This window comes from Coenobita brevimanus, chromosome 5 (assembly GCF_032717465.1).
Source record: "Coenobita brevimanus isolate Jiangsu-jjx chromosome 5, ASM3271746v2, whole genome shotgun sequence".
NCBI lineage: Eukaryota > Metazoa > Arthropoda > Malacostraca > Decapoda > Coenobitidae > Coenobita > Coenobita brevimanus.
This window is the reverse complement of record NC_136958.1, coordinates 38,721,495-38,744,641: the sequence shown is the minus strand read 5'-3', so window position 1 is coordinate 38,744,641 and position 23,147 is coordinate 38,721,495. Positions and strand designations below refer to the sequence as shown.

General features: G+C 41.7%; 1 protein-coding gene across 1 annotated transcript in view; it reads left to right on the top strand.

The window, feature by feature from the left end:
- LOC145398854 (serine/threonine-protein kinase PAK 2-like) overlaps nt 1–23,147 on the top strand; it is a 77,379-nt gene that overhangs the window by 48,720 nt on the left and 5,512 nt on the right. The window contains exons 6-9 of the mRNA XM_080271624.1: nt 2,916–3,102; nt 3,386–3,511; nt 13,372–13,521; nt 18,916–19,098. Coding sequence (XP_080127750.1) covers nt 2,916–3,102; nt 3,386–3,511; nt 13,372–13,521; nt 18,916–19,098 — 646 coding nt within the window. The remainder of the gene's footprint in view (nt 1–2,915; nt 3,103–3,385; nt 3,512–13,371; nt 13,522–18,915; nt 19,099–23,147) is intronic.

The following is a 23,147-nucleotide window of genomic DNA, read 5'->3' as shown; positions in this document are numbered from 1 at the left end:
TCAAACAAGTTGACAGCGGAATACAACTTAAAACGACGGGGGAAACAGATTTAGTATGAAACGTTTATTTACCTCCCAGAAGTAATCCAACAAACATAAGGCTATCAGGAAGAAGAACGAAGAATGTGAAACTGAATGCTCACTTACACGAGCAGAAGTATTGTGTGTGTGTGTGTGTGTGTGTGTGTGATTAGCAAACATTTTCGTTCAGTTTCGTCTCCTAAAACTCGAAACCTATATGACTGTGAGGTAAAGTCTGTGAGACGTGAGAAAGGACTTGATAGCCGTATGCTCAGTCGGTCCTAAATGTGTTGGGAAGCACGAAACCGAACGAAAAATGTGGAACTGAACACTAACAAGAACACATAGACGAAAGTATTTTTTTCTAATTAGCAAACATTTTCGTTCCATTTCGTCCCCTAAAATTGCGAAACCCATTATGAGTGTGGGGTGGAACTAGGTGAAGCATGAGAAAGGATTGATAACAGTATACTCGGTTAGTTGGAAGTGTTGGGAAGCATTAAATCGAACAAAGAATGTGGAACTGAACGCTACGATAACACATGGACGAAAGAGTAACTTTTCCTCTAATTAGCAAACATTTTTGTTCCATTTCATTCCTTAAAACTGCAAAATCCATGATAATTGTGGGTAAGAACTAGATGAGGCATGAGAAAGGACTGATAACCATATGCCCAGTTGGTCCAAAATGTGTTGGGAAGCATGAAATCAAACGAAGAATGCGGAACTGAACTGTAACTTACGAGAACGCAAGGATTTTTTTTTTTTTTTTTTTTCTGATTAGCATACATTGTCATTCCATTTTGTCCCCTGAAATTGCCAAAACCCATAAATTTCGTCAAACCGTTCGGCCTTGAGTTTGCCTAGAAAACATATTTCCATTCTGTATGCGAATTCATAAAAACCACCAGGAACCCTCAGCCAGGAACAACGCTTGCCCATTCGTTTCAAAACTAACCATAGGTTTTTCACGAAAATATGCCCACTGTGCTTCCCAGGCAAAATTTCAGCAACCTAACCTACCCTAACTTATCCCATCTCACTAGGACTGTTTGGCTGAGGTGGCTGGCTGTGGTACTGAGATAAATACCCATACAGAATGGAAATATGCGCCCAGGAAATGTACCCAGAGGTTAGAGGGTGATGTCATATCGTGCGGCTTTCAAATTTCGTCCCCAGGCCAGCTGACTTCCCGCGTGAGCTCGAGTTTTTCCGCGTGTTGACATGACTTGTCTCATTATGCTGACCGCGTTAGAACAAAAACGTGTTACTCAACCACGTGTTACTTAAGGATTGAGTGTATATATATATATATATATATATATATATATATATATATATATATATATATACACACACACACACTCACACACGTATGGCGCTTACCATCCACTCACTAGATGTAGTGCTGCTCTCGGGTGTCTGCCCTTTCCTCTCCCTCCTTTCCTTCCTTCCTCTTCTGTCTTTCTTTACTTCATTCTTTCCTTGTCCTTCTGTCTACGGGTGGCTTTACACTCCCTCTTTAGTCTTTCTTTCTTTCTTTCAGTCTTTCCTCTTCCTTCTGCCTATGGATGACTCTACACTGAGTGACAAGCCAAATGGTTTGCTGTACACCAAGAAACCATTTAGTATGCTGGGTGGTAACCATATAGCCAAATTATGGCACCTGGTGGTTTAGTGGGTAATTGCAGCACTCTGATAGGATTGAGCCGGTGAAGGTTTATATCCAAGGGATGGTTGGGGTTATTGCTCATGTAATGCCACTCAGAGATGAGTGAGGCTAGTCACTCATCTTAAATGTCAGGACCAACTTGCCTAGCCCCATACTCCTACACTTCTCATGGGGCAATGTAGGATTGGATGATGAATGGATGGATATATATATACATATACAGGTATAAACACACACACACTGGAATCTCTGTAATCGTGACTTTATGGTACTAAGCACACGCTATGATTTGAGAATTCTGCAATTTAGAAATAACTAATCTTATGGGGAAAATTACTTATGGATCTGAAGTCCCAAAAAAGTTGCCCCTCGTACCGCCAATCCCACTTCAAACTATTCACCAGTGAACACTGACAACCTGAAAAAGAAATTAGTAAAGCATATTTAATGGGAATGAACAGTGATATAAGATTTTTACCTGACTCTGACTGACAACATTGCTGAAGTGGATGGGGGAGGGGGGAGGGGTTTCGAGTCTTGAGACGGACTACGGCCTCTCAGCACAAGGCAGGTATGTTGCCGCCTCTTTGCCGCTTCCTCCTCATCAGTCTCCCTCACGAACCCTTCAAAGGGAAGTGCTGTTTTTGGGATATAGTAAGTGCTATGCTTAAAGATGATTGGTTTAATTATTGCCATGCTTGAGTTTAATTGGTTTACGCCCGGGTAGACATGCGGGCTTGAGGTAGTGGTGGCGCGTATTACCCGAGGCATCTGAAAAGCGTCACTTTGGAGGCTCCATCTGTGAATTTCATGTAATTACTACAATTTACTGATGTTGCATGCTGCTGCTGTGTACAGTATTATGGATCCATGATTAAAAATCACAGAATTTGTGAGATTCCACTGTATGTGTGTGTGTGTGTGTGTGTGTTACTATTATAAAGTATTTTGAAGTCATTGTGCAACGATAGAGCCGTCACTCACCCAGCATTCACTCCCTCCTACACATGCATAACCATCGGTATAAAAATTCACTGTAGCATTCAGCACTCATGTTTTCACAATAAACACATTTTAAGTACAGTATGTTGTATAATATTTTTCCATAGAATTTGATAGTTTTTGTGAAGCACATATGTGTGTGAGGTGATGATAATGATGATTATTGTTAGTAGTAATGGTATTATTAACATTATTATAATAATTATTTTATTTATTTCAGTGCATCGGGGAAGGTGTTCATAGCACGAGAGAAAAGTTCTGGAAAGAAGGTGGCAGTGAAAGATATTGACCTTGATAAACAACCAAAGAAAGAACTCATTCTCACAGAAATCAGAGTCATGAAGGAGATTCAGCATGAAAACTTAGTCAACTTTTTAGATGTTTACTTGCTAAACAATCATTTATGGGTAAGCAATATGCATTTCAGAACCTCCTCAAGTGATAAGATTTCATATACCTGTACAGTCAAGCCTCTCTATATGTTGAAGTTCTCCCTCTAACAGTTTTTTTCTTACTCTGTGAACCCTGTCTTTGTCCATCGTTTGATTAGAAGAAGAGGTCAGGATGATTATAGTTCTCCCTCTGTTATATTTTTTGTTGCTATGTGGATCCTACATCACCCTATCTTTGGGTGGGCAAAAGAGGCCGGGATGATGATAATGATGCTTATGTTGATGATGATGCTGACAGGTGGTAATGGAGTTGCTGGATGGTGGACCACTGACTGATGTTGTCACAGAAACTATCATGAAGGAGGCTCAGATTGCTGCTGTCTGCCACCACACTCTCCAGGGAATAAATTACCTTCATAAAAATGTAAGTTTACATAAGCTTTCTGTGGTCTGGTTGTTGTTGTGGTGGTTTACCCACTCAGAATGCCTGTAACCAAACATAGACCCTATGCTCGCTTCTTCATACAGGCTATAACACTACTTAGCACACCATCCAAGATACTTGAACACCACATTCTCAAAGTCACACCTCATGTCCACCTTGCTCCTATACAACACAGATTCGCAACACTGCAATTTACTAACACCTTATTGAATAATCTGCACAAGCACTGAATGGCATCAGCTGCACGACATCCACACATCGCTCATGTACCACAACAACAACAGATAAATGTAAAGCAAACTAATCACCAAGATGTACAACACAAACATAGAGAACAACACCAATGGCTGGTTTGCCAACAACTTATCAGGTAAACAGGCACATGTTACATTCCAGGGCAAATAATCATGAAAATGAAATTTCCCAGTGGAGTTCCACAGGGCTCCATTCTTTCACCTACACTCTTCATTCTGTACATGCATGATATTCCCACAACCGAATCACGCACAAGAATTGCTATATATGCAGATGACATCATCATAACAACCACACACCACATTGCAGACACAGCCTGCAAACTGCAACAGAACTACCTCAACACACTTCGAATTTGGATCAAGGTTAAGCTGACAATCGCTCCAGCCAGATCCAACACCACACTCATTACTCGCAGCAAATATGAAAACCAGTACTCTCTCCACATCACACTATCAGTGTACATGTATCATACATCTCCTGAACCTTCAAGGTGGAAAACACTGCCAAAATAAGAAGGGGTGCTGTACATACGAGGTGCTACCCAAAAGTTCCAGTAATTTGAACAGAGGGAGTCAGCTCTTTGCCGTTTTGCCCTTTGCCGTTTTGCCCTTTGCCGCTAGGAGTCAGCAGCACCCTTTGTGCATCAGTGTGGCCCCGGCCGTGTCTGTGAGCGGACGTGTTGTTGAGCTATGCATACTATTGTAACATGGTTTCTAGGTGGTTTGGCGGTTTTGCAATGGCGGACCTCACGGAACAAAGATCCTGCATCAAGTTCTGCTTCAAGATCAACAAGACGGCTGCAGAAACTCACCGGTTGCTTTAGCAAGCCTTTGGTGACAATGCCATGTCCCAGAGCAGAACATTTTTCTAGTGCAAGCGGTTCAAGGAAGCACGAATATCCGTTGAAGACGATGACCGTTCTGGACGACCGTCAATGGCAACAACACCAGAAAATGTCGGAAATGTTTGTCAGGCTATCCTTGCAGATCGTAAATGAACTATCCGCGATGTTTCTGATATCATTGGTCGGTCGTATGGGAGCGTGCAACGCATTTTGTTGGACATGTTGGGCATGAGACACATTGTTGCAAAATTTATGCCAGGACTGCTGAGTGACGAGCAGGAGGCACATTGTGTTGCAGTTTGCAGGGAGCTCAAGAACCAGGTCAGAGATGCTGCTGCCTTCATCTCCAAGGACATAACTGGTGATGAATCATGGGGGTATGGTTATGACCCGGAGACAAAGCAGCAGTCATCGCAATGGAAGTCTCCCAACTCACCGAGGCTGAAAAAAAGCTTGTCAAGTTCGCAGCAGTGTCAAGTCGATGTTGATTGTTTTCTTCGATATCCAAGGGATTGTTCACAAGGAATTCATCCCACCTAGTCAGTCTGTCAGCGGAAAGTTTTATTGAGAAGTTTTGCAGTGTCTGAGGGAGAACATCCGCCACAAACGTCCAGAACAATGGAAGAACAAGGACTGGGTCCACAATGCCTCTGCCCACACATGAATTGTTGTCCAGCAGTTCCTGGCTTCCACTAACATGGTAGTCATTCCCCACCCACCCTGTTCACCTGACCTTGCCACCTGCGACTCTGTCCTGTTTCCCAAGCTGAAATTACAACTGAAAGGGTGTTGATTTGACTCGATTGAGGAGGTCCAGACAGAATCGTAGGAGGTGCTCAAGACCATCATGCCTGAAGCCTTGCAGGGTTGCATGGACTCGTTGAAAAAACACTGGGACTAAGAATACTTTCTCAGGGGCTAACAGTACTAATGATACAAAATTCATGGGCGATTGGTCTCCGCTGTGTTTTTTTTTTTTTTTTTTTTTATGCGAGGAAGAAGGAACCAAAGGCCATGAGCCCGCAGTAACAGTTCCCTCCAAGAGAAAAACAAAATACAATAGAGAGCCAAATTCAAGATCCGATCATTTTGAGATGCCTGGACACACTACGTTTGAAAGACTGGAGATCATAGGCAGAAGGAAATACAGACAGAGGGAGACAGTTCCAGAGCTGACCTGTTGCATAAATGAAAGACTGGGAGTAACGGTTAACTCTTGCATTAGAGAGTTGGACAGAAAAGGGATGAGAGTTTGCTGCCAGACGGGTGCTACGCGCCCGTCGTAGAGGTGGAGGAATGCAAGCAGACAGTTCAGAGGAGCAGTGACCATTAAAGTAGCGATAGAAAAGAGATAAAGATGCAACAGTGCGGCGAAGAGACAGAGGTTGAAGGGAGTCAGTAAGAGAAGGAGAGTTAATGAGACGAAAAGCCTTTGACTCCACCCTATTGAGAAGAGCTGTATGTGGGGAGCCTCCCCACACATGAGAGTTGTACTCCACACAGGGGTGGATAAAACCCCTGTATAGAGTCAACAATTGTGCAGGGGTAAAGAAAGAGCGGAGTCGGCTTAGCACACCCAATCTCTTGGAAGCAGATTTTACAAGAGATGTAATATGATCTTTCCAAGATAAGTCCCGAGTAAATGAAACCCCAAGCATGTTCAAGGATGATGCAGGATTAATCTGAATATTATTAAACATTAGTGGGTATACCTGTGGAAGATTTTGTCAGGTTGATAGGTGTAAGAACTGAGTCTTAGATGCATTAAAGACAACCATATTATTTTTACCCCAGTCAGAGATATGAGCCAAGTCAGACATTAGGTGTGCCATAGCCTCATCCCTTGTTTCTTGAAGTAACTGTTGAGATGGGCGTTGCGGGAACCGAATGGAAAGGTGAAGGGTGGAGAATGCCCAAGGGGACTACTTCGAAGGGGACAGTGAGAACTAGGAGGTAACGTAACTTATTTTCATACAGTATTCAAATTACTGGAACTTTTGGGTAGCACCTCATATGGTAGTGTATAGGTAGGGTGTTTTTTGGTTTTCAGTGGTTTTTCTGTGTGGTTTCCTTGGTGTTTAGCATTACTTTGGATATTCCTGTGTATGTTTTGGTGTCCAAATGTGCATGAATGACTGTAAAACACTACCAAAAAAACATTGGTACTGAACAAATAGGTTAGGTATTGGTTAGAGGTTGGATATAGGTAGGGTCTGGGTATGGTAGAGGAATAGTGTTCATTTTCCGGATGTTGCCACTGCCCGGACATGCCTTTGGCTCTGTTATGTCTGGATAAATGAGGTATTACTATGTATATATATATATATATATATATATATATACCTGTATATAGTATTTCCTCATACTTCAATGGCTTTGCACTTCGATGCCTTGTTTTTTGCGCTAGAAAAAAGTTTCCGAGTTTCACACTTTGCGGGTTTCCCTGCACTTCGACGCTCCCAGCCGGCAGCCGACACTCAGCAGACCACACGTACCGATGCTCATTTGTTGATGGCCATCTTGCGACTACTGATACAGTGGCCCGTCACCTAGTAACTAGCCCATCCACCCTCAACACACCTTCACCTGCCACTCAAAGGTCAGTCATCACTTTATTTCTGGTAAGGATTTTTGGTGTTGCTGCTCGTTCTAAGAGTTTTAATGTCTTTTCAGGTACATGTTTATTGTGTTATGCTGTTTTATAGCACTAATAAACACTCTTCATTTAATTTTGGGTAGGGCCTGTTTGGTGTTATAGTACTTTCTGATAGGGTAGGTACATATCCCACTGGAGAGCTCCTCTATTTTTCCCATTGATTCTTAACTTCACACTTCGATGTTTCATGTTTCACGAGGTTTTGGCGGAACATCCAACCCGCGACATATGAGGAATCGCTGTGTGTATGTATATATATATATATATACATATATATGGAGCCTCTGTGGTACAGTGGTAGAGTGTGCGTTTCTTACACGGGTGGGCCAGGGTTCACGCCCCGCCTGGGTAATAAACTTTGGGAGTGTTCATCCGGCCACATACTGCATTGGCGGACACAAGGGGTGCCGTGGTTGAACCAGTGTCGCATACTGTAAAGTATGCTTGTACCCAGTCGGCTTGCGCGGGCCGATTACACTTGGTTCACAGACTACACACACGTCCAAAGCCACTCCAACACTACAATTACACTTACAGTAGTGCACCAACTTTCGCTACAGCAGGATTCGCGGAATCCACTTTCGCGGCATGCACCAAATATTCCCTAACTTCCACTTTCGCTTAAAAAAAATCGATTTTTGCTCACAAATTTTGGGTTTGGGACAATATTTTGAACTTTGAATTTCCTGCACCGCCCGCCCGCCCGCAACCCACCGCCATCTTGAATGACGTCATGTCAACACTCTGTCCACCCATTCCCGCCATTGTGTACGAGCGTGCTAGCTCCATTGTGTTGGATTCTCACGGTTCAATGGCCTCTACTATACCTGGTAGTGTGGGGAAAGGGCCTGGTGGTGTGGGGGGAGAGCCTGGTGGTGTGGGGGGAGGGCCGGGAGGCAGTGGTGGTGATATAAAGTGGCCGGGACATTCAAAGTCGGGAGGAAAGGCCAAGGCTAAAAGAGAGTATCGTGTTGGAGTGAAGAAACGGCACCTCAACCTGGTCTCTGTGGTATGTTTCTCCTCATATAATGTGTACTGTACAGTTTTTATTGTTTGTATCTCACAATGCAATGTACAATAGTGATTGGATGTACTGTATTGCAAGTGAAAATGAAAATCTGATGTTACTTTAGGATAACCAGGAACCAATTAGCCTTTTTGCCATAAAGACAATGCCCCAACTTTCGCTAATTCCACTTTCGCGCATTATTTTTGGACCCAATTAGGCGTGAAAATTGGTGCCCCACTGTACAAGCAGTTCTCACCCTACATACAATCTCTACCAGACAGCCTAAGCCACTTGGTAGAGATACATTGGCTGTATTGTCTCGACTTCGGTCGGGATAGGCCGGTCCTGCAGTGGATACTCAAACGGCTGATGATGATGATGATATATATATATATATATAAAAACTGTATATTTACATACATACATACACAGTAATCCCTCCAAGATCTGACTCAATAGAGCCCAAGCAACGTCCGGGACTTGGGAAAAATGCCCTTTGACATGTACTTATAGACCCCAACCCAACCTAACTTTGAAAGCCACATAAATAACTCCCTACCAGACACTCACAGCACCAATTTAAGACCCAATTCACACAAATAAGGGACAGAAACCATAAAATAAAATGAAAAGGAACCAGAGAATGAGAAATTAGAAGTGAGTAAGGAAAACATTTAGCAGTTTACAGGGTACTTACAACATGTTCATGGCTGTCGTGAAAATTAACTGCCTCTTTTATGCCTCTGACAGTGGTGAAGGCGCAGTTGAAGCACGTACAGTAATTCATTGTTGCACTGCACATAATCTTTTGCACTGTGAATTATAATTGTTTAACACTGCACATTCTGTTTTTGCTTGCACCACGCCAGTTGCAGGCACACCAGTGTTGCACTGTGCACTTAATCCTTTCCACTCTGAATTCTACTTTCTTAACACTGTACAACACTGTAAATTCCCATTTGGTCTAGTGGCAAGGTATTGCAGTTTAATCACTGTCAGGGCCTGTAGCAGGTAGGGCACCACCACAAAAATGAGCGCGTGGGCAGCCATGGTGACGAGCATGTAGTCATGATAGTAGGTAGGCGGGAAGTTGGGAGGATGCAAGGGTGCTCTAGGGGACATCGCTGGAACTACATACCAAAACACAGCTGTTTGCCACTGTGCAACAAATTTAGGGTAGGAATGAACACATTGGCTTTTTTATTTTTTTTTTTTTTTTTTTTTTTGGTATCCCAGATGTCTGGATATGTTAGGGAATAATCCAAGACTTGGTCTAATGGATCCAAACCCAAAATGTCCGGGACTTGGGGTGTCCGGGTCGCGAAATTTTTTTTCCTGCCCAGTTCCGTCACTTTGCACATATGGCAACGTTGCCCTGTGTTTAGTTTGGCAATGCCGCGCAGTAGTGAGCCATAGGTCATATAGCTTTTGCTGCCTTAGCTTAAATAAATATAAAAAGGGGCCATACCACTGTCTTTACTTCGTCACTCGTCTGCTGAGAGAGAGAGAGAGAGAGAGAGAGAGAGAGAGAGAGCTTGAAACAGTATAAAATAATAACATGCAGGGTCATCAATAAAAAGTGAGTATGCAAGGAAGATACTCTCTACACTTTGCTAAAATTAGTTATATGTTGATTTAATGAAAATGCGGTACGTCTTAGGGGTGGTACATGACTGTTCGTTGAGAACACTTATCAGTAACATATGTTGTAGGCCTATACTACTTTACCTGTCATTTCTTGTCATTGCTCCCAGACGTACGATTCAATCAGCTGTGTTTACAGGAGAGAGAGAGAGAGAGAGAGGTTAATGACCCATAATATTTTATCACCTAAAACGCTTTTCATGATCATTCTTAAGGGTTAACTTTGGTAATTTCTGCTGCAAGCTGGGAAATATTGGTATCAATGATGCCTGAATATCAATGTTTCATTAGACATTTTCTTAGGTATATATGTCAGGTTAGATTTCAGATTATTTTCTTGTTTTTCTTAGGTATATTAGTAAAATCATTTGTCAGGTTAGATTTCAGATTATTTTCTTGTTTTTCTTAGGTATATTAGTAAAATCATATGCCAGGTTACATTTCAGATTATTTTCATGTTCTCATGTCCTTTATTTCATGTTAAGTATGCTTGAAGGGTTTTTGTATTTGATGAAATGCAAAGCTTTATTTGTTACGGTATAATCTTTATTAATTATTAAACACCACCAGGCACCATATGCTATTTCCCATGTGCTGATGACAGGCATTGGGTCAGACATGAGACATTATAGACCATTGTGTGCAAAATAAGTAAATCAAGAGAAACAAGGAATTAAAAAAATAAACTCACTTAATATATTCTATTTGGTAATAGCATTGGGCTGGGAACACATTTGCTGATCTTCAGTGAGGGACTGAATGTAAAATAATGATTGGAAAATAAGCATGATAGACATCTGGGTCTGGTTAGTGAAGACCCGGGATCGAAACCAAACACATGCACGTGGATTCTTTTTTGCTGTTGGATCCCCATAGGTTATGTAATCATTTATGTCTGTTTTCTTCTTCCCTGATATGCATTTATATAGCATAATCATGTCTCCTCTTTTCCTTCTCTCTTGTAGTGTAGGCAGATTCAGCTTTTCTAATCTTTCTTCGTAGCTTAGATCCCTTAGGCTTGGTACCTATCTTGTAGCGGCCCTTTGAACTTTTTCAATCATATCTATTTGTTTTTTGAGATGAGGACTCCAGACTACTGATGCCTACGCCAGGGTTGGTCTGATGAATGATGTCATTATCTTTCTTAGCATGTCTTCATTTATGTATGTGAATGTTATTCTCATATTTGCAGGCAGTGTCAGCGAAGTTAAGCAACGTTGGGTCTGGTTAGTACTTGGATGGGTGACCGCCTGGGAACACCAGATGCTGTTGGCTCGTTCTCCCTATGTGTCAAGTGGGGTTGGTGGAGGATTAGTGCCCCTCCCTGTAAAACAATTAACTCTAAGCCCTTGGCCACCCTGTTTGGGATAAATGGCGTCTGGCAATGAATGAAATGAATGAATATTAAGGGTCTACTTTGTTGTTCGTGAATAATCTCAGACAGTCTGTGCAACTGACCCAGTGATGCGCCATTGCTGATTATAAACACAGCTGATTGAATTGTACGTCTAGGAGCAATGACAAGAAATGACAGGGAAAGTAGTATAGGCCTACAACATATGTTATTGATAAGTGTTCTCAACGAGCAGTCATGTACCACCCCTAAGACGTACCGCATTTTCATTAAATCAACATATAACTAATTTTAGCAAAGTGTAGAGAGTATCTTCTCTCTCTCTCTCTCTCTCAGCAGACGAGTGACGAAGTAAAGACAGTGGTATGGCCCCTTTTTATATTTATTTAAGCTAAGGCAGCGAAAACTATATGACCTCTATGTCTCTATTATTCTTTCAATCCATGTAAAATATAGATAGTCAGGTATTATATTTATAGTCAAGCATAAAAAAGTAAATAATTGTGATGAATACTAAACCTGGCATCCGATATGGCTCACTGCTGCGCGGCGTTGCCAAACTAAACACAGGGCAATGTTGCCTTATGTGCAAAGTGACGGAACTGGGCAGGAAAAAAAATTTCGCGTCCAGGTCTTGGGCATCCAGGTCTTAAAGGGATAACTGTATGTGTATACTGTATATATATACAGTGGGCGCGCACAGTACTCACAGTGCGCGAATCGCATAGTACACGAGTGACCAAAAAGCCTAACCATAAAACTTTGAGTGTGCAAGTTTAGCCCACAAAATGTGAAGCAGAGGCATGGAGTGGCCCAAAACCGCTATTTTCCCAGACTACACGACCCCCCTTCCTGCATGACGCGCCCATTGTGACATTGAGACTCTTGGGGAAGGTGCTTAAGAGGAGTCTAAAATAAGATCTCGCCAATAACAACTTCGACAATAATTTTTTTCGGCAATAACGGTAAGTTAGAATAGATACCCAAGTTCAATAATAACATTTGGATTCGCTTGAATAACGGTTATTTCGTGAATGCCAAGATGTTGTACTGCAAATACAGCCATAACAAGATGGGGACTGAAGCAGACAAACAAGAAGAGATGAAGGAAATTGCTGAAAATGTGAGCAGTAGGGAGGAGGAGATGGAGGATCTTCCCCTCACCACCTCCTCTGACTCACCCGCTGCTGTTCCCTCCGCCTCCACTGCCCCACCTTATTCACCACCCACCTCCCACTTCACCTCCACTCCCCCACCTTACTACTCACCAGCCACCTCCCCCTCCACCTCCACAGCCCCACCTGACTCACCTGCTCCACCTGGCATACCTGCAGCCCCCACCATAATGACTGTTGCTGCATTCTGGAAGAAATATAACTTTCAACAGACCTTAAGTTTCTTCATCAAAGCCTGGAATAATACAACATTGGCAACTATTAAACACGCATGGTGTGGCGGGGACACTCTTAGTGTGTTGCCGTGCCTCGGAACCTCTGGTATTTAAATCCATCAGGCCTGTTGTCAACTGTTTTTAAGGTGACTGACCATATTTTTGTTAGCTATATCTGTAGTATATGCCTTATATATTTTCCTGTTATTGTATTTCTAAGGTTAAAAAAATATTGAGGTTTGAAGGGGTCCCACTCATATGTTATTTTTCCCATAAGATTATGTATTCATAGTACACTAAATCACAGTGTGCGGGGTTGTGGACCGTCCATCCACTCGTGCACTGTGCGAGCCCACTGTGTGTGTGTGTGTGTATACAGTATATATATATATATATATATATATATATATATATACAGTATATACAGTATATATATATATACAGTATATATATATTTATAGTGCCAAACCCTGGTCATGAGCTTCATCCAACTTGCTGGATCCCATGTCAGTTCCCTAGCTTCCTCAGCCTCCATACTACTCTTTCTCATGCACTCATTTACCATACCATCCACCTTATCGGCCCACCATGCCACCTCCCACCGTCCCTCATTCATATATACCCTTTTCTCTAGTCATTTTACTTACAGGTAATAATTTATATTTTTCTGTGTTTTCCCTAAAGGGTGTGATTCATAGGGACATCAAATCAGACAATATTCTGCTGGGCAAAGATGGATCCGTGAAAGTGACTGATTTTGGATTCTGTGCCAACATTGCTGGAGATGAGAAACGTCATACCATGGTTGGAACTCCATATTGGATGGCTCCAGAAGTGAGTACTGTTCTAGAAACTGTGTTTGTTTTTGTGGCCCCAGCTTGATCTGCATGTGAACCCAGTGGACTGCTGGCTGAAGATGCCCTTCTCTTACAGTCCACCATCCTTCTTTGGGAGGATAAGGAGGTTTTCGTTTTTCGTTTTTAAAGGCTCCAACATGCTTGCATGTGTCGGCCTTGGTCACCTAATGGCGGCTCTCCACGCTGCACGAGCCATTGCAGCCTCCCTGTTCAGTCCCTTAACCCTGAGGTCACACTTAATGACCTCGTCCCATGTCTTTCTCGGTCTACCCCTCAACCCCACCCCCAATAATAACACTTCTCACCTTCCTCACCCAATTATCATCCCCCAGCCTCTCCACATGTCCAAACCATCTCAATCTACATCTCCTCATCACAACACCAATACACTCCAGTCCCATCCTACCTCTCAACTCTTCCATCATAAACCCAGCCCCTCCAGGCCTTGGACGCAGGGATGCACTGCACATCCACCTAATCATTGTCATTTCTGTACATCTGAGCCGGCGAATATCTTCCTCCTTCACTGCCCAGGTCTCACTACCATACAGCATTACACTCCTAACACATGCTGCACACAAAGACCCCTTAGCACGTAGGGAGAGTTCTCTCAATGTCAGGAGAGGCAAGAGCACCCTAAACTTCTTCCAACCACTTCTCACCCTAGCCACAGAGCTAGCTCCAGCCCCACCTCCAGCACACAACAAGTCTCCCAAATAACAATACTCTATCACACACTCAAGAGATTCACCAACAAGTTCAATCCTTTCACGTCTGACAATCTCCACCTGCTCACCCCGACACGCCATACACATAAAATCAGCATCATCTCGCAGTCTACCTCTGATACCACGACATCTCTTATGCATCCACTTATCACAAACACCGCACAAGGTGGAATTACTTCCCACGCCCTTGTGGCAAACTGCACATGGCCACTCTCCCTCGTCTTTGACAGTACCGCCACCAACCCTAGATATCATCACTTTTGTTTTATCTGCATTTATCCTTAAGCCCTTGTGCCCCATACCATCTCTCCACTTCCTAAACCTTTCCTCTGCCTCTCTTTTGTTCTCTGCAATCAACACAAAATCATCAGCATACAACAACTCCCACGGGAGTTCGTTTCTAAAGTCACGTGAAAGGGCTTCAAGTACCATGATAAACAACATGGGACTCAAGACTGACCCCTGATGCACACCAACATTCTCAGTAAACTCATCACTCAAATCTCCATTCACTCTTACCTGGGTGTGAGCACCCACATACATAGCCGTAACCACCCTAACCAGCCACTCCTCCAAGCCTAGCTTTCTCATTGCCCACTTCACCACCTCTCTAGGGACTGTCAAAGGCCTTTTCCAAATCAACAAAAACAAAATAAAGATCTCTTCTCCTACCAATATATTTTTCCTGAAGCATTCAAACAATGAATATAGCATCAGTGGTCCCCCTACCTGGCATAAACCCAAACTGCATCTCATCAATATTCACTCTTTCTATAATCATACCTTCTAAAACTCTCTCCATTACCTTCGTTATCTGATCTAAAAGCTTTATACCTCTATAATTTCCTCTTTCCAGGGCATCACCCTTCCCTTTATACACATTTACAATTACACTCTTCAGCCAATCATCTAGGACAACACACTCATAAATAATCCTATTTATCAGGTTAGTGACTAACCTCACCCCTATATCGCTTGAGGCCTTCAACATTTCGGCAGTCAACCCAGACACACCTGCTGCCTTCCCCACCTTCATCCTGCCTATTGCCTCACTCACAGTAGCAGCATCAATCAAAGGCCAAGGGCCAGACACTGGATCTGCTGGCTCCAAACCTTCCCTGTCCCAGTCAAACTCCTCATTCAACAACCGGTTATAATGCTCTCTCCATGCATCTTTAATATCCTCTCCCCCCCCCCCACACACACACACACACACACACCACTGGGGTCAATACATGCTATTCTCAATATACTTACACATTTTCATTACCTTCATAGGTAATAGTAGCTTTGAAAATCTGCATTTATGTTTGTATTCGTAGTCAGATTCAGTAAAATTATTTTTTACATTGATAAGTGATTTTAACATACATAATGTTGAATGGTTATAGCACTCTGCCAGGACTGATGATGCTGGTCTAGAGTGCGAGCTGTTTGCAGAATCGTTTAATCTCACCCAGCTGGTAAAGCAACCAGCCAGAATACCTGATAATCCTGACCATAATGCCCATCTCTTGGATTTATTCTTGACAAATAATCCAGATCAGTACATGGTAGAGGTACTGTCACCACTTGGATCCTCTGACCACAATCTCATCAAAGCCTCAGTAGTTAACCCCCCACACCTCCCCGTTCTGAACCTGTCAGGATGACCCGATGGCAGTTTGGGCAGACTGGGATGGATTTAGAAATTATCTTGCTGACATTCCATGGCAGTCTTTCTTCTTAAGTGATCCCAGTTCTACCCAGTCCCACATTTGCAACTTAATACTAGCTGGTGTGAATTTATTCATACCAAGTCAACAGTTCACTAAAAGATCAAACTCTCCAAAATGGTTTGATGGCAACTGTGCCAGAGCAACAGCCCAAAAGTCATTAGCATATAACTCTTACTTAAAATAAAAAACATCTGAATCACTCTCTCAATTTAAAATTGCTAGAAATCATGCAAAAGCTGTAATTAATTTAGCTAAATCTAACTTTCTTCAAAGCAAGCATCAAAACTACTTAACAACCCTAATGACAATAGAATATTTTGGTCAACTCTTAATTCTTTCAATAATAACTTTAACAAGTCATCATCCATTCCCCCACTACACTCTTCAGATGGCAACATTACAAAGGACCCCTGTGCGAAAGCAGATATCTTTGCCAGTACATTTGCCAAAAATTCTACCATAGACGATGCCAGCCAGAACATCCCACACTAGAACTTGACTCTTCCGAAATTGTTCCACTTAAAATACTGTATGGACAAGATACGTAAAATCCATCCTACACAATTTACTTACAAACAAAGCTCCAGGCCCAGGTGGAATTCTGCCAATTGTTTTGAATAAGTGTTCTCCAGAACTTGTCTCTGTTGTAGCTAAATTATTCAGACTATGCATACGTACTTCTTCATTCCCAAATTCATGGAAAGAAGTCAATATCCACCCAATTCTGAAGAAAGGAAGTTCCTCTGACCCCTCTGATTACAGACCAATAGCAGTCACATCTTCTCTTGGTAAGGTATTTGAAATTTTAATTAATAAGCACATTGTTAAAGATCTTGAATCTAATAACTTAATTAGTGATAGACAATATGGTTTTTGCCACGAAAGATCCACCATTGACATACTCAATCTCCTAACCTATACCATCCATCAATCAATTGATGTACATGGAGAAACTCATGCAGTAGCCCTTGATATTTCTAAAGCTTTCGATAGAGTATAGCACCGTTCCCTGCTGTCCAAACTCCCTTGCAATGGACTAACATCTTTTGTTCCTTTGATTCCTCATATCTCAGTGACAGGAAAATAAGAGTAAAAGTAGATGATATATACACCATTTTCCACTCAGTTAACGCCGGTGTGCCGCAGGGATCAGTTCTGGCGCCAACCGTGTTCCTGTTTCATATTAATGATCTCTTATCTGTCACCCACAATCCCATCCACTCATATGTAGATGACTCAACACTACATAGTTCATTCACACTTAGACACCCATTTACCAAGTCTAATATCTCTACCTCGCAACTCAGTACAGCCATCTCCATAAATCAAGACCTATCTACGATCAGTGAATGAGGACAAAACAACGTTGTTTCATTTAATGCTTGTAAAACTAAATATATACAATTTACTAATAGACAGATATTGCCAGATTCGTATATTACCTTCAGTACTACTAATATTCCCATCTCCAAAAGTATTGAAATTCTCGGCATCTCACTTAACAATGCCCTCAGCTGGACCTCTCATGTTAGATCATGTGCTAAAACCGCCTCAAAAGAAACTTGGACCAATATACAGAGTCCGTAACTTCTTCACTGACGAGCAGTTAGCTGTGATGTATAAGAGTCATGTGCGCTCTCAGCTTGAATATTGCTCACCCTCATGGAATGGATGTGGAGAGGTTGCATTAAAACAATTAGACAAAATTCAGAACAAGGCTGTTAGAATTATTAACAATCCTGCCATTACAAATAAACTACCTCCCCTACAAGTAAGAAGGAATGTTGCCTCCCATGCATTATATTACGGATATTTTTATGGTAAATGCTCAGACGAAGTTGCGTCCATGGTGCCACCTCTCCATGCCTTCCTTCATGCTGCACGGGCATCTGGTAGCGCTCATGACTGGAATGTCACTCAGCCATATTGCAGAAATTCTGCCTATCAGAATTCTTTCATTCCCCGTACTGTCTCTTTGGAACTCACTTTCCCAGAGTTGTTTCCCTCCAAACTTCAACCTACAGCAGTTGAAATCTAACTGTTACAGATATTTTATTAACAGAGGACACCAGTAATCTGGTGTATGGATAATTTTTTTTTATTCATTTGTTTTTCCTTCCTCTGTTCTGTTATTAAAAAAAAAAAAAAAGTTTGGTGTTTGATATTCCTGAACCTTTTCATAAGTATCATGACAGACCAGCAAAGAGAAGCAGAAAAAGTAATTTATTACATCTTTGTAGAATGAACCGAATATTTGTTGATGGCGGAAAAAAGGAAAGTACGATAAAAGCAAAGGCCCTGAGAAAATAACGCTTTAACTGTGCTGCTATAACCCTGTGCAGTGTGAACGAAATTAAACATAATGAAATGACGATATAAATAAATAATTCACACCATTAGCCCTGCTTCACTCACTGACTGTTGTCCACATGTGTGCAGTTGCAACTTTAATGTAGTTTTATCAATGTCGTTCAGGTTTATCCTTGATACGGTAATTCAAAGGGCACATAATAATCATTAAAGATATCATTGCATTCATTTGAATCAGCATAATCCAGTATCTTGCAAATAAATGAGGGTTTTAGTAGGAATACAAAGTCAATTTGGCACATGTTCAAACACGACAGGGACTGACCAATCACCGCCTGAGAGCATCGCACAGGTCTGTCCTTAGCTGGCAAAATCAGTGCGTCAGGCCCCCCTGAAACCGATTATAGGTTCACACTCAGGATGAACCTGGGGTTACAGCAACTACTACTACTATTATTATTACTATTACTAGGTGTTTATCATAAGCACCAAACTTTATCTTTTCTTAATCATAAAGGTGTGAAAAGAAGATAGGCTTATGGTAGTATCAGGAATATAGATATGAAAAGAACACCATGAATTATAATGGGTTTAATCACTGATTTTCTCCTTTAGGTTGTTAATCGTAAACAGTATGGAAAAAAGGTAGACATATGGTCCTTAGGCATCATGGCAATAGAGATGATAGAAGGAGAACCACCTTACCTCAATGAGACACCACTCCGTGCACTGTACCTCATTGCAAGCAATGGCAAGCCGAACATTTCATCATGGGACAACCTTTCTCCAGAGTTTCAGGTATGTATTTATCTGTGTAACAGTCTCACCCTGGAACTGTCTCTCTCTGTCTGTATTTCTTATTGCCTATGATCTCCATTCTTTCAAATGCAGTGTGTCCAGGCATCTCAAAATGAGCAGATCTTGAATTTTGCTCTCAGTTATTATTTTTTTATTGCCTTGTTATTACTGTATTTCTTTTTTTTGGAAACAATATGCAGGCTCCTGGCCTTTGGTTCCTACTTCCATGCATTAAAAAAGAAAAAAAACTTTATCCAGCCATGGATTACAAACTCATCGTGTGTTTGATTAACCCCTAAACCGTGAGCTTGTTTTGCTTTGACTTGCGTGTCCCGCGGGCATATTCGCGCTCCTACAGACTCTCTAAAAATATTTGCCAAAAATCAGTTATTAGTCCTAGAATATTAAAATTACATATGCATATGGCACATACCTTCAGCTTTCTCCTGGGATGTTTGTTGAGCCTTTGTTGAGTACCGTAGTACTTGTGGAGACCTCTGAAGTTGGGTAACGAAGTCTCCACTTTACACTTCCCGACAACTCGTAATATGATTACCACAGCCTGATATTATCACTAGAAACACTATTCTATGATTCTCAAATAGTTTGGAATCCATACTCCAAAAAAAAAAACACTGTGAAAGGAATGAAAATTACGAGCGCGTATGACTTTCCCACTTCCGATCGTTCACCGCTGGTGTTCTGTCATTTATTATTCATAAAAACACTCACAGTTTATATTTCTGTTACTATATAACACTTATATATATCTACAGTCTTTATCCATAAGTTTCCTTCAGTAATAGCAGTTATTGTCACTGTAGGCATTCAATTTCTCTTTCAGTAAAATACGTAGCATTCACTTTCTCATCCTGTATACTAGCATTGAGAGTGAATCTGTCACTTTCACCTTCACTTTCATAACTCATAGTATTCATACATGCTAGAGTGAAACTTTGACTTTCATTACTTCTAGTATATATACTCGTATTCTTATATTACTACTCATTTACATTTCTATTTAGATTCTCTATTTTATTTACATTATTTACATTTCTGTTTTATTTACACTGTGTTAGGCACTGTCTCTTGCAGTAACTTATAAAACTATTTTCCACTGTTCACTTATATTTACATTCATTGCTTTCACTTGCTGTTTACACATTATTTACACATTTTTTACATTTCCACTTGCACTGTTTTACTCGCCAGAAAGATCGTAGTCACTCTGTCATTTTCATTGACAAATTAGCCAGTTCACGTTCCACACCACTTACTTATCCCTTTACCTCTTTCCACACGAGGTTTAGTAGGGGGTAGAGGTCACAGGGCCCTTTGGATGGGGCTAAAAAAGGGCAGAATTTGACAGGCGCGAATCCGACGTGCTTTCACCTTGAAAGACGACAGTAAATTGAATACAGTGTGTGGTGGCCTGCCTAGGGGAAGTGCAGTGCTGCCAAACTCAGCCTAGTGACAGCTGCTAATATATATGCTATGAAATGATTGGCAGGAAATCTAGACAATACATAATATATTAGGTAGTTCCAGGTGAATGTAAATATCACTTTGGTTTCTCCCTTCCCTCCTTATATATATTTTTATTACGAGAATAGATTATACGGCATATTTCAAGGGGAAATAAACAGCGAAAATTAGCGAACGAGTGCACATGAGGTGTTGTCAGGTGATAATTAGCCAATTCTAGGTGTATGGCACTATCACTTACCTTATTTCTTTTTTGTATATATTATTTGGTATAAGAATAGGGCATAGGGCTTATTTCAATGAATGAAATCAGTGGAAAATTCCAGGGAAGATTTACTTAGCGTAGCACGGCCGAGCTGGCGAGAGGAGAGGGTAATGAAAGGGAGGTAGGGAGGGGAGTCAAGAACGGGGAGAAATGGCTAAATTGTCAACAATGGATGGGAGTACAGATGAGATTAGGAGTGCTGACTAGTGTTGGACATTGGCAGTACTGATAGATGATACAAGCCACCACTTGAAAGCGCGGGTGAATTCAAAATAACACAGAATCACAAAAGTGATGCCCCGCAGCATGATCCCTTGCTCCCAAGCGTCACGAAAGTCATGCCCCGTGGTTAAGGGGTTAAAAAACTTACTGTATCTGAACTTTTCTCTGCTTTCATTTTGTGCAGGTAGTAGTAGCAGCAGGAACAGCAGCAGTAGTAGTTGTAATAGCAGTAGTAGTAGTAGTAGTAGTTTTTTTTTTTTTTTTTTTTTTTTTTTTTTTTTTTTTTTTACCCGTACAATCCCGCTGTTGGCATGGTGCCGACGGTACAAAACGTCTCTAGTAATCCCAGCGACGTGATGGTGCTGACAGCATAATTCGAGCGCTGTAGTGCGTCTCTGACTGCTTCAATCTAGCTAATTTTTTGCTAAGGAGTAACTTAATGTATTGGCAACATTGTGCACAAGCACTTGTAGCACTGAGTTTGGTTCTGCATGACTGGGTAACATCAGTGTGCCTCTGTCCGTCACAGCATTAGAATGTTGCGGAAGTCACGCCATTTTTCTGCCTCATTGGGCTGGAGGAGGTGGTTGACACTGTCACATGGACCCTCTGTCCCATCATTTAGTGATTCTATAGAAGAGGAAAACCTGGACGACTCTTCTGGGGAGGAATATGAGCCAGTGGAGAAGGATATTGAGAACGGGGATTCCCCCATTCTCCTCTCCCGTTCTTTCTCATCCCGCCCAGCTGGGTTGGAAAACGTAGCTCACGGCTTGGGAAATTGGGCGAGAAACATGATGGACAGCCATCCTGCACTTATTTCGCTTATAAGGAGTATCTTTTTTTGCTTTTCCTTGATTTATATGTCCTTGTGGATTGTTTTAAGCAATAAAAATTTTTTCCGTTTTTGGTCTGGGATTGGTTGGGTATAAAATTGCAAAAATGCCTGGGATGGTACGGGTTAAAGTAGTAGTAGTAGTCACAGCAGCAATGGTAGTAATAGCAGCAGCAGTAGTAGTAGTAGTAGTAGTAGTCAGTGTTGGGCAGGTGTGCAAACACTTGTGCAAAGCGCAATTGCGCGCCGTTGCGGTCCGGTGAATATCGTTTGCGCATTGCGCACTGCACAAGACCATGCGCAATATTGAGCTTGCGTACATGAAAAGGCAGGTGTGCAAGCGGAAATTTAGTTGCACTTGCACAATTAAATTTGCACTTGTGCACCTGCCTTGTGCACCTATCCTGTTGATTGAGCACTGCGCAGTCCAAGGGACACGTGGTCTTGGGAGCTTCCCTTATGTCTGGACAAGGGATGCGGGAGGCTTGGGTGGGTCGCGAGGGTTCTGCTGGGGGGAGGCGGGAGGGACTGAGGGTAGTAGCATTTCTTAAAATGTTTCAACAGAGATAATGTATTTTAATAATTTTTAATTTATTAGTATTAGTAAATAATAATAAATTAAAAATACATTATTTATTAAGAGCAGCATATGTAATTCCTTACAAAAATCATTAAAACATATTATTTAAATGAAATATCCACAGCCTAATAATTTTTTCGGCTGTGGATATTTGATTTGAATACAGTAATATGTTTTAATGATTTTTGTAACGAATTACACATGCTATTGTATATCTATACTGAATTATTATATTAAACGTTTTGCAGAAATGCAGATAAAGGTAAAACTGACAACATCACAGCCTTTGTTTTCCTGTCCCTTCGCTTCACAGCCTGCTCACTCCTCTGTTTGAACTTCCACGAGTGAAAAATTACGACATGACAGTACAGCGATACCAACTCTAATGTATGGAAGTGAAGCTTGGACCTTGTTGGAGAGACACAAGTCAAGAGTGAGAGCTCTGGAAATAAATGAGCTATTTGAGAGAAGCATGTGGGGTTGCAGTACATAGAGAGACAGACTGACAAATGAAGAAGTGAAGGAGCGCTGTGGTGTGGATGGGGATGTGATAGGAAGCGTTTGGAGAAACACACTGAGGTGGTTTGGCCATGTGGAGAGGATGGAGAGTGAGAGACTAATGAGGAGAGTGTATGTGAGTGAGGTGGAGGGGGGGAGAGGGA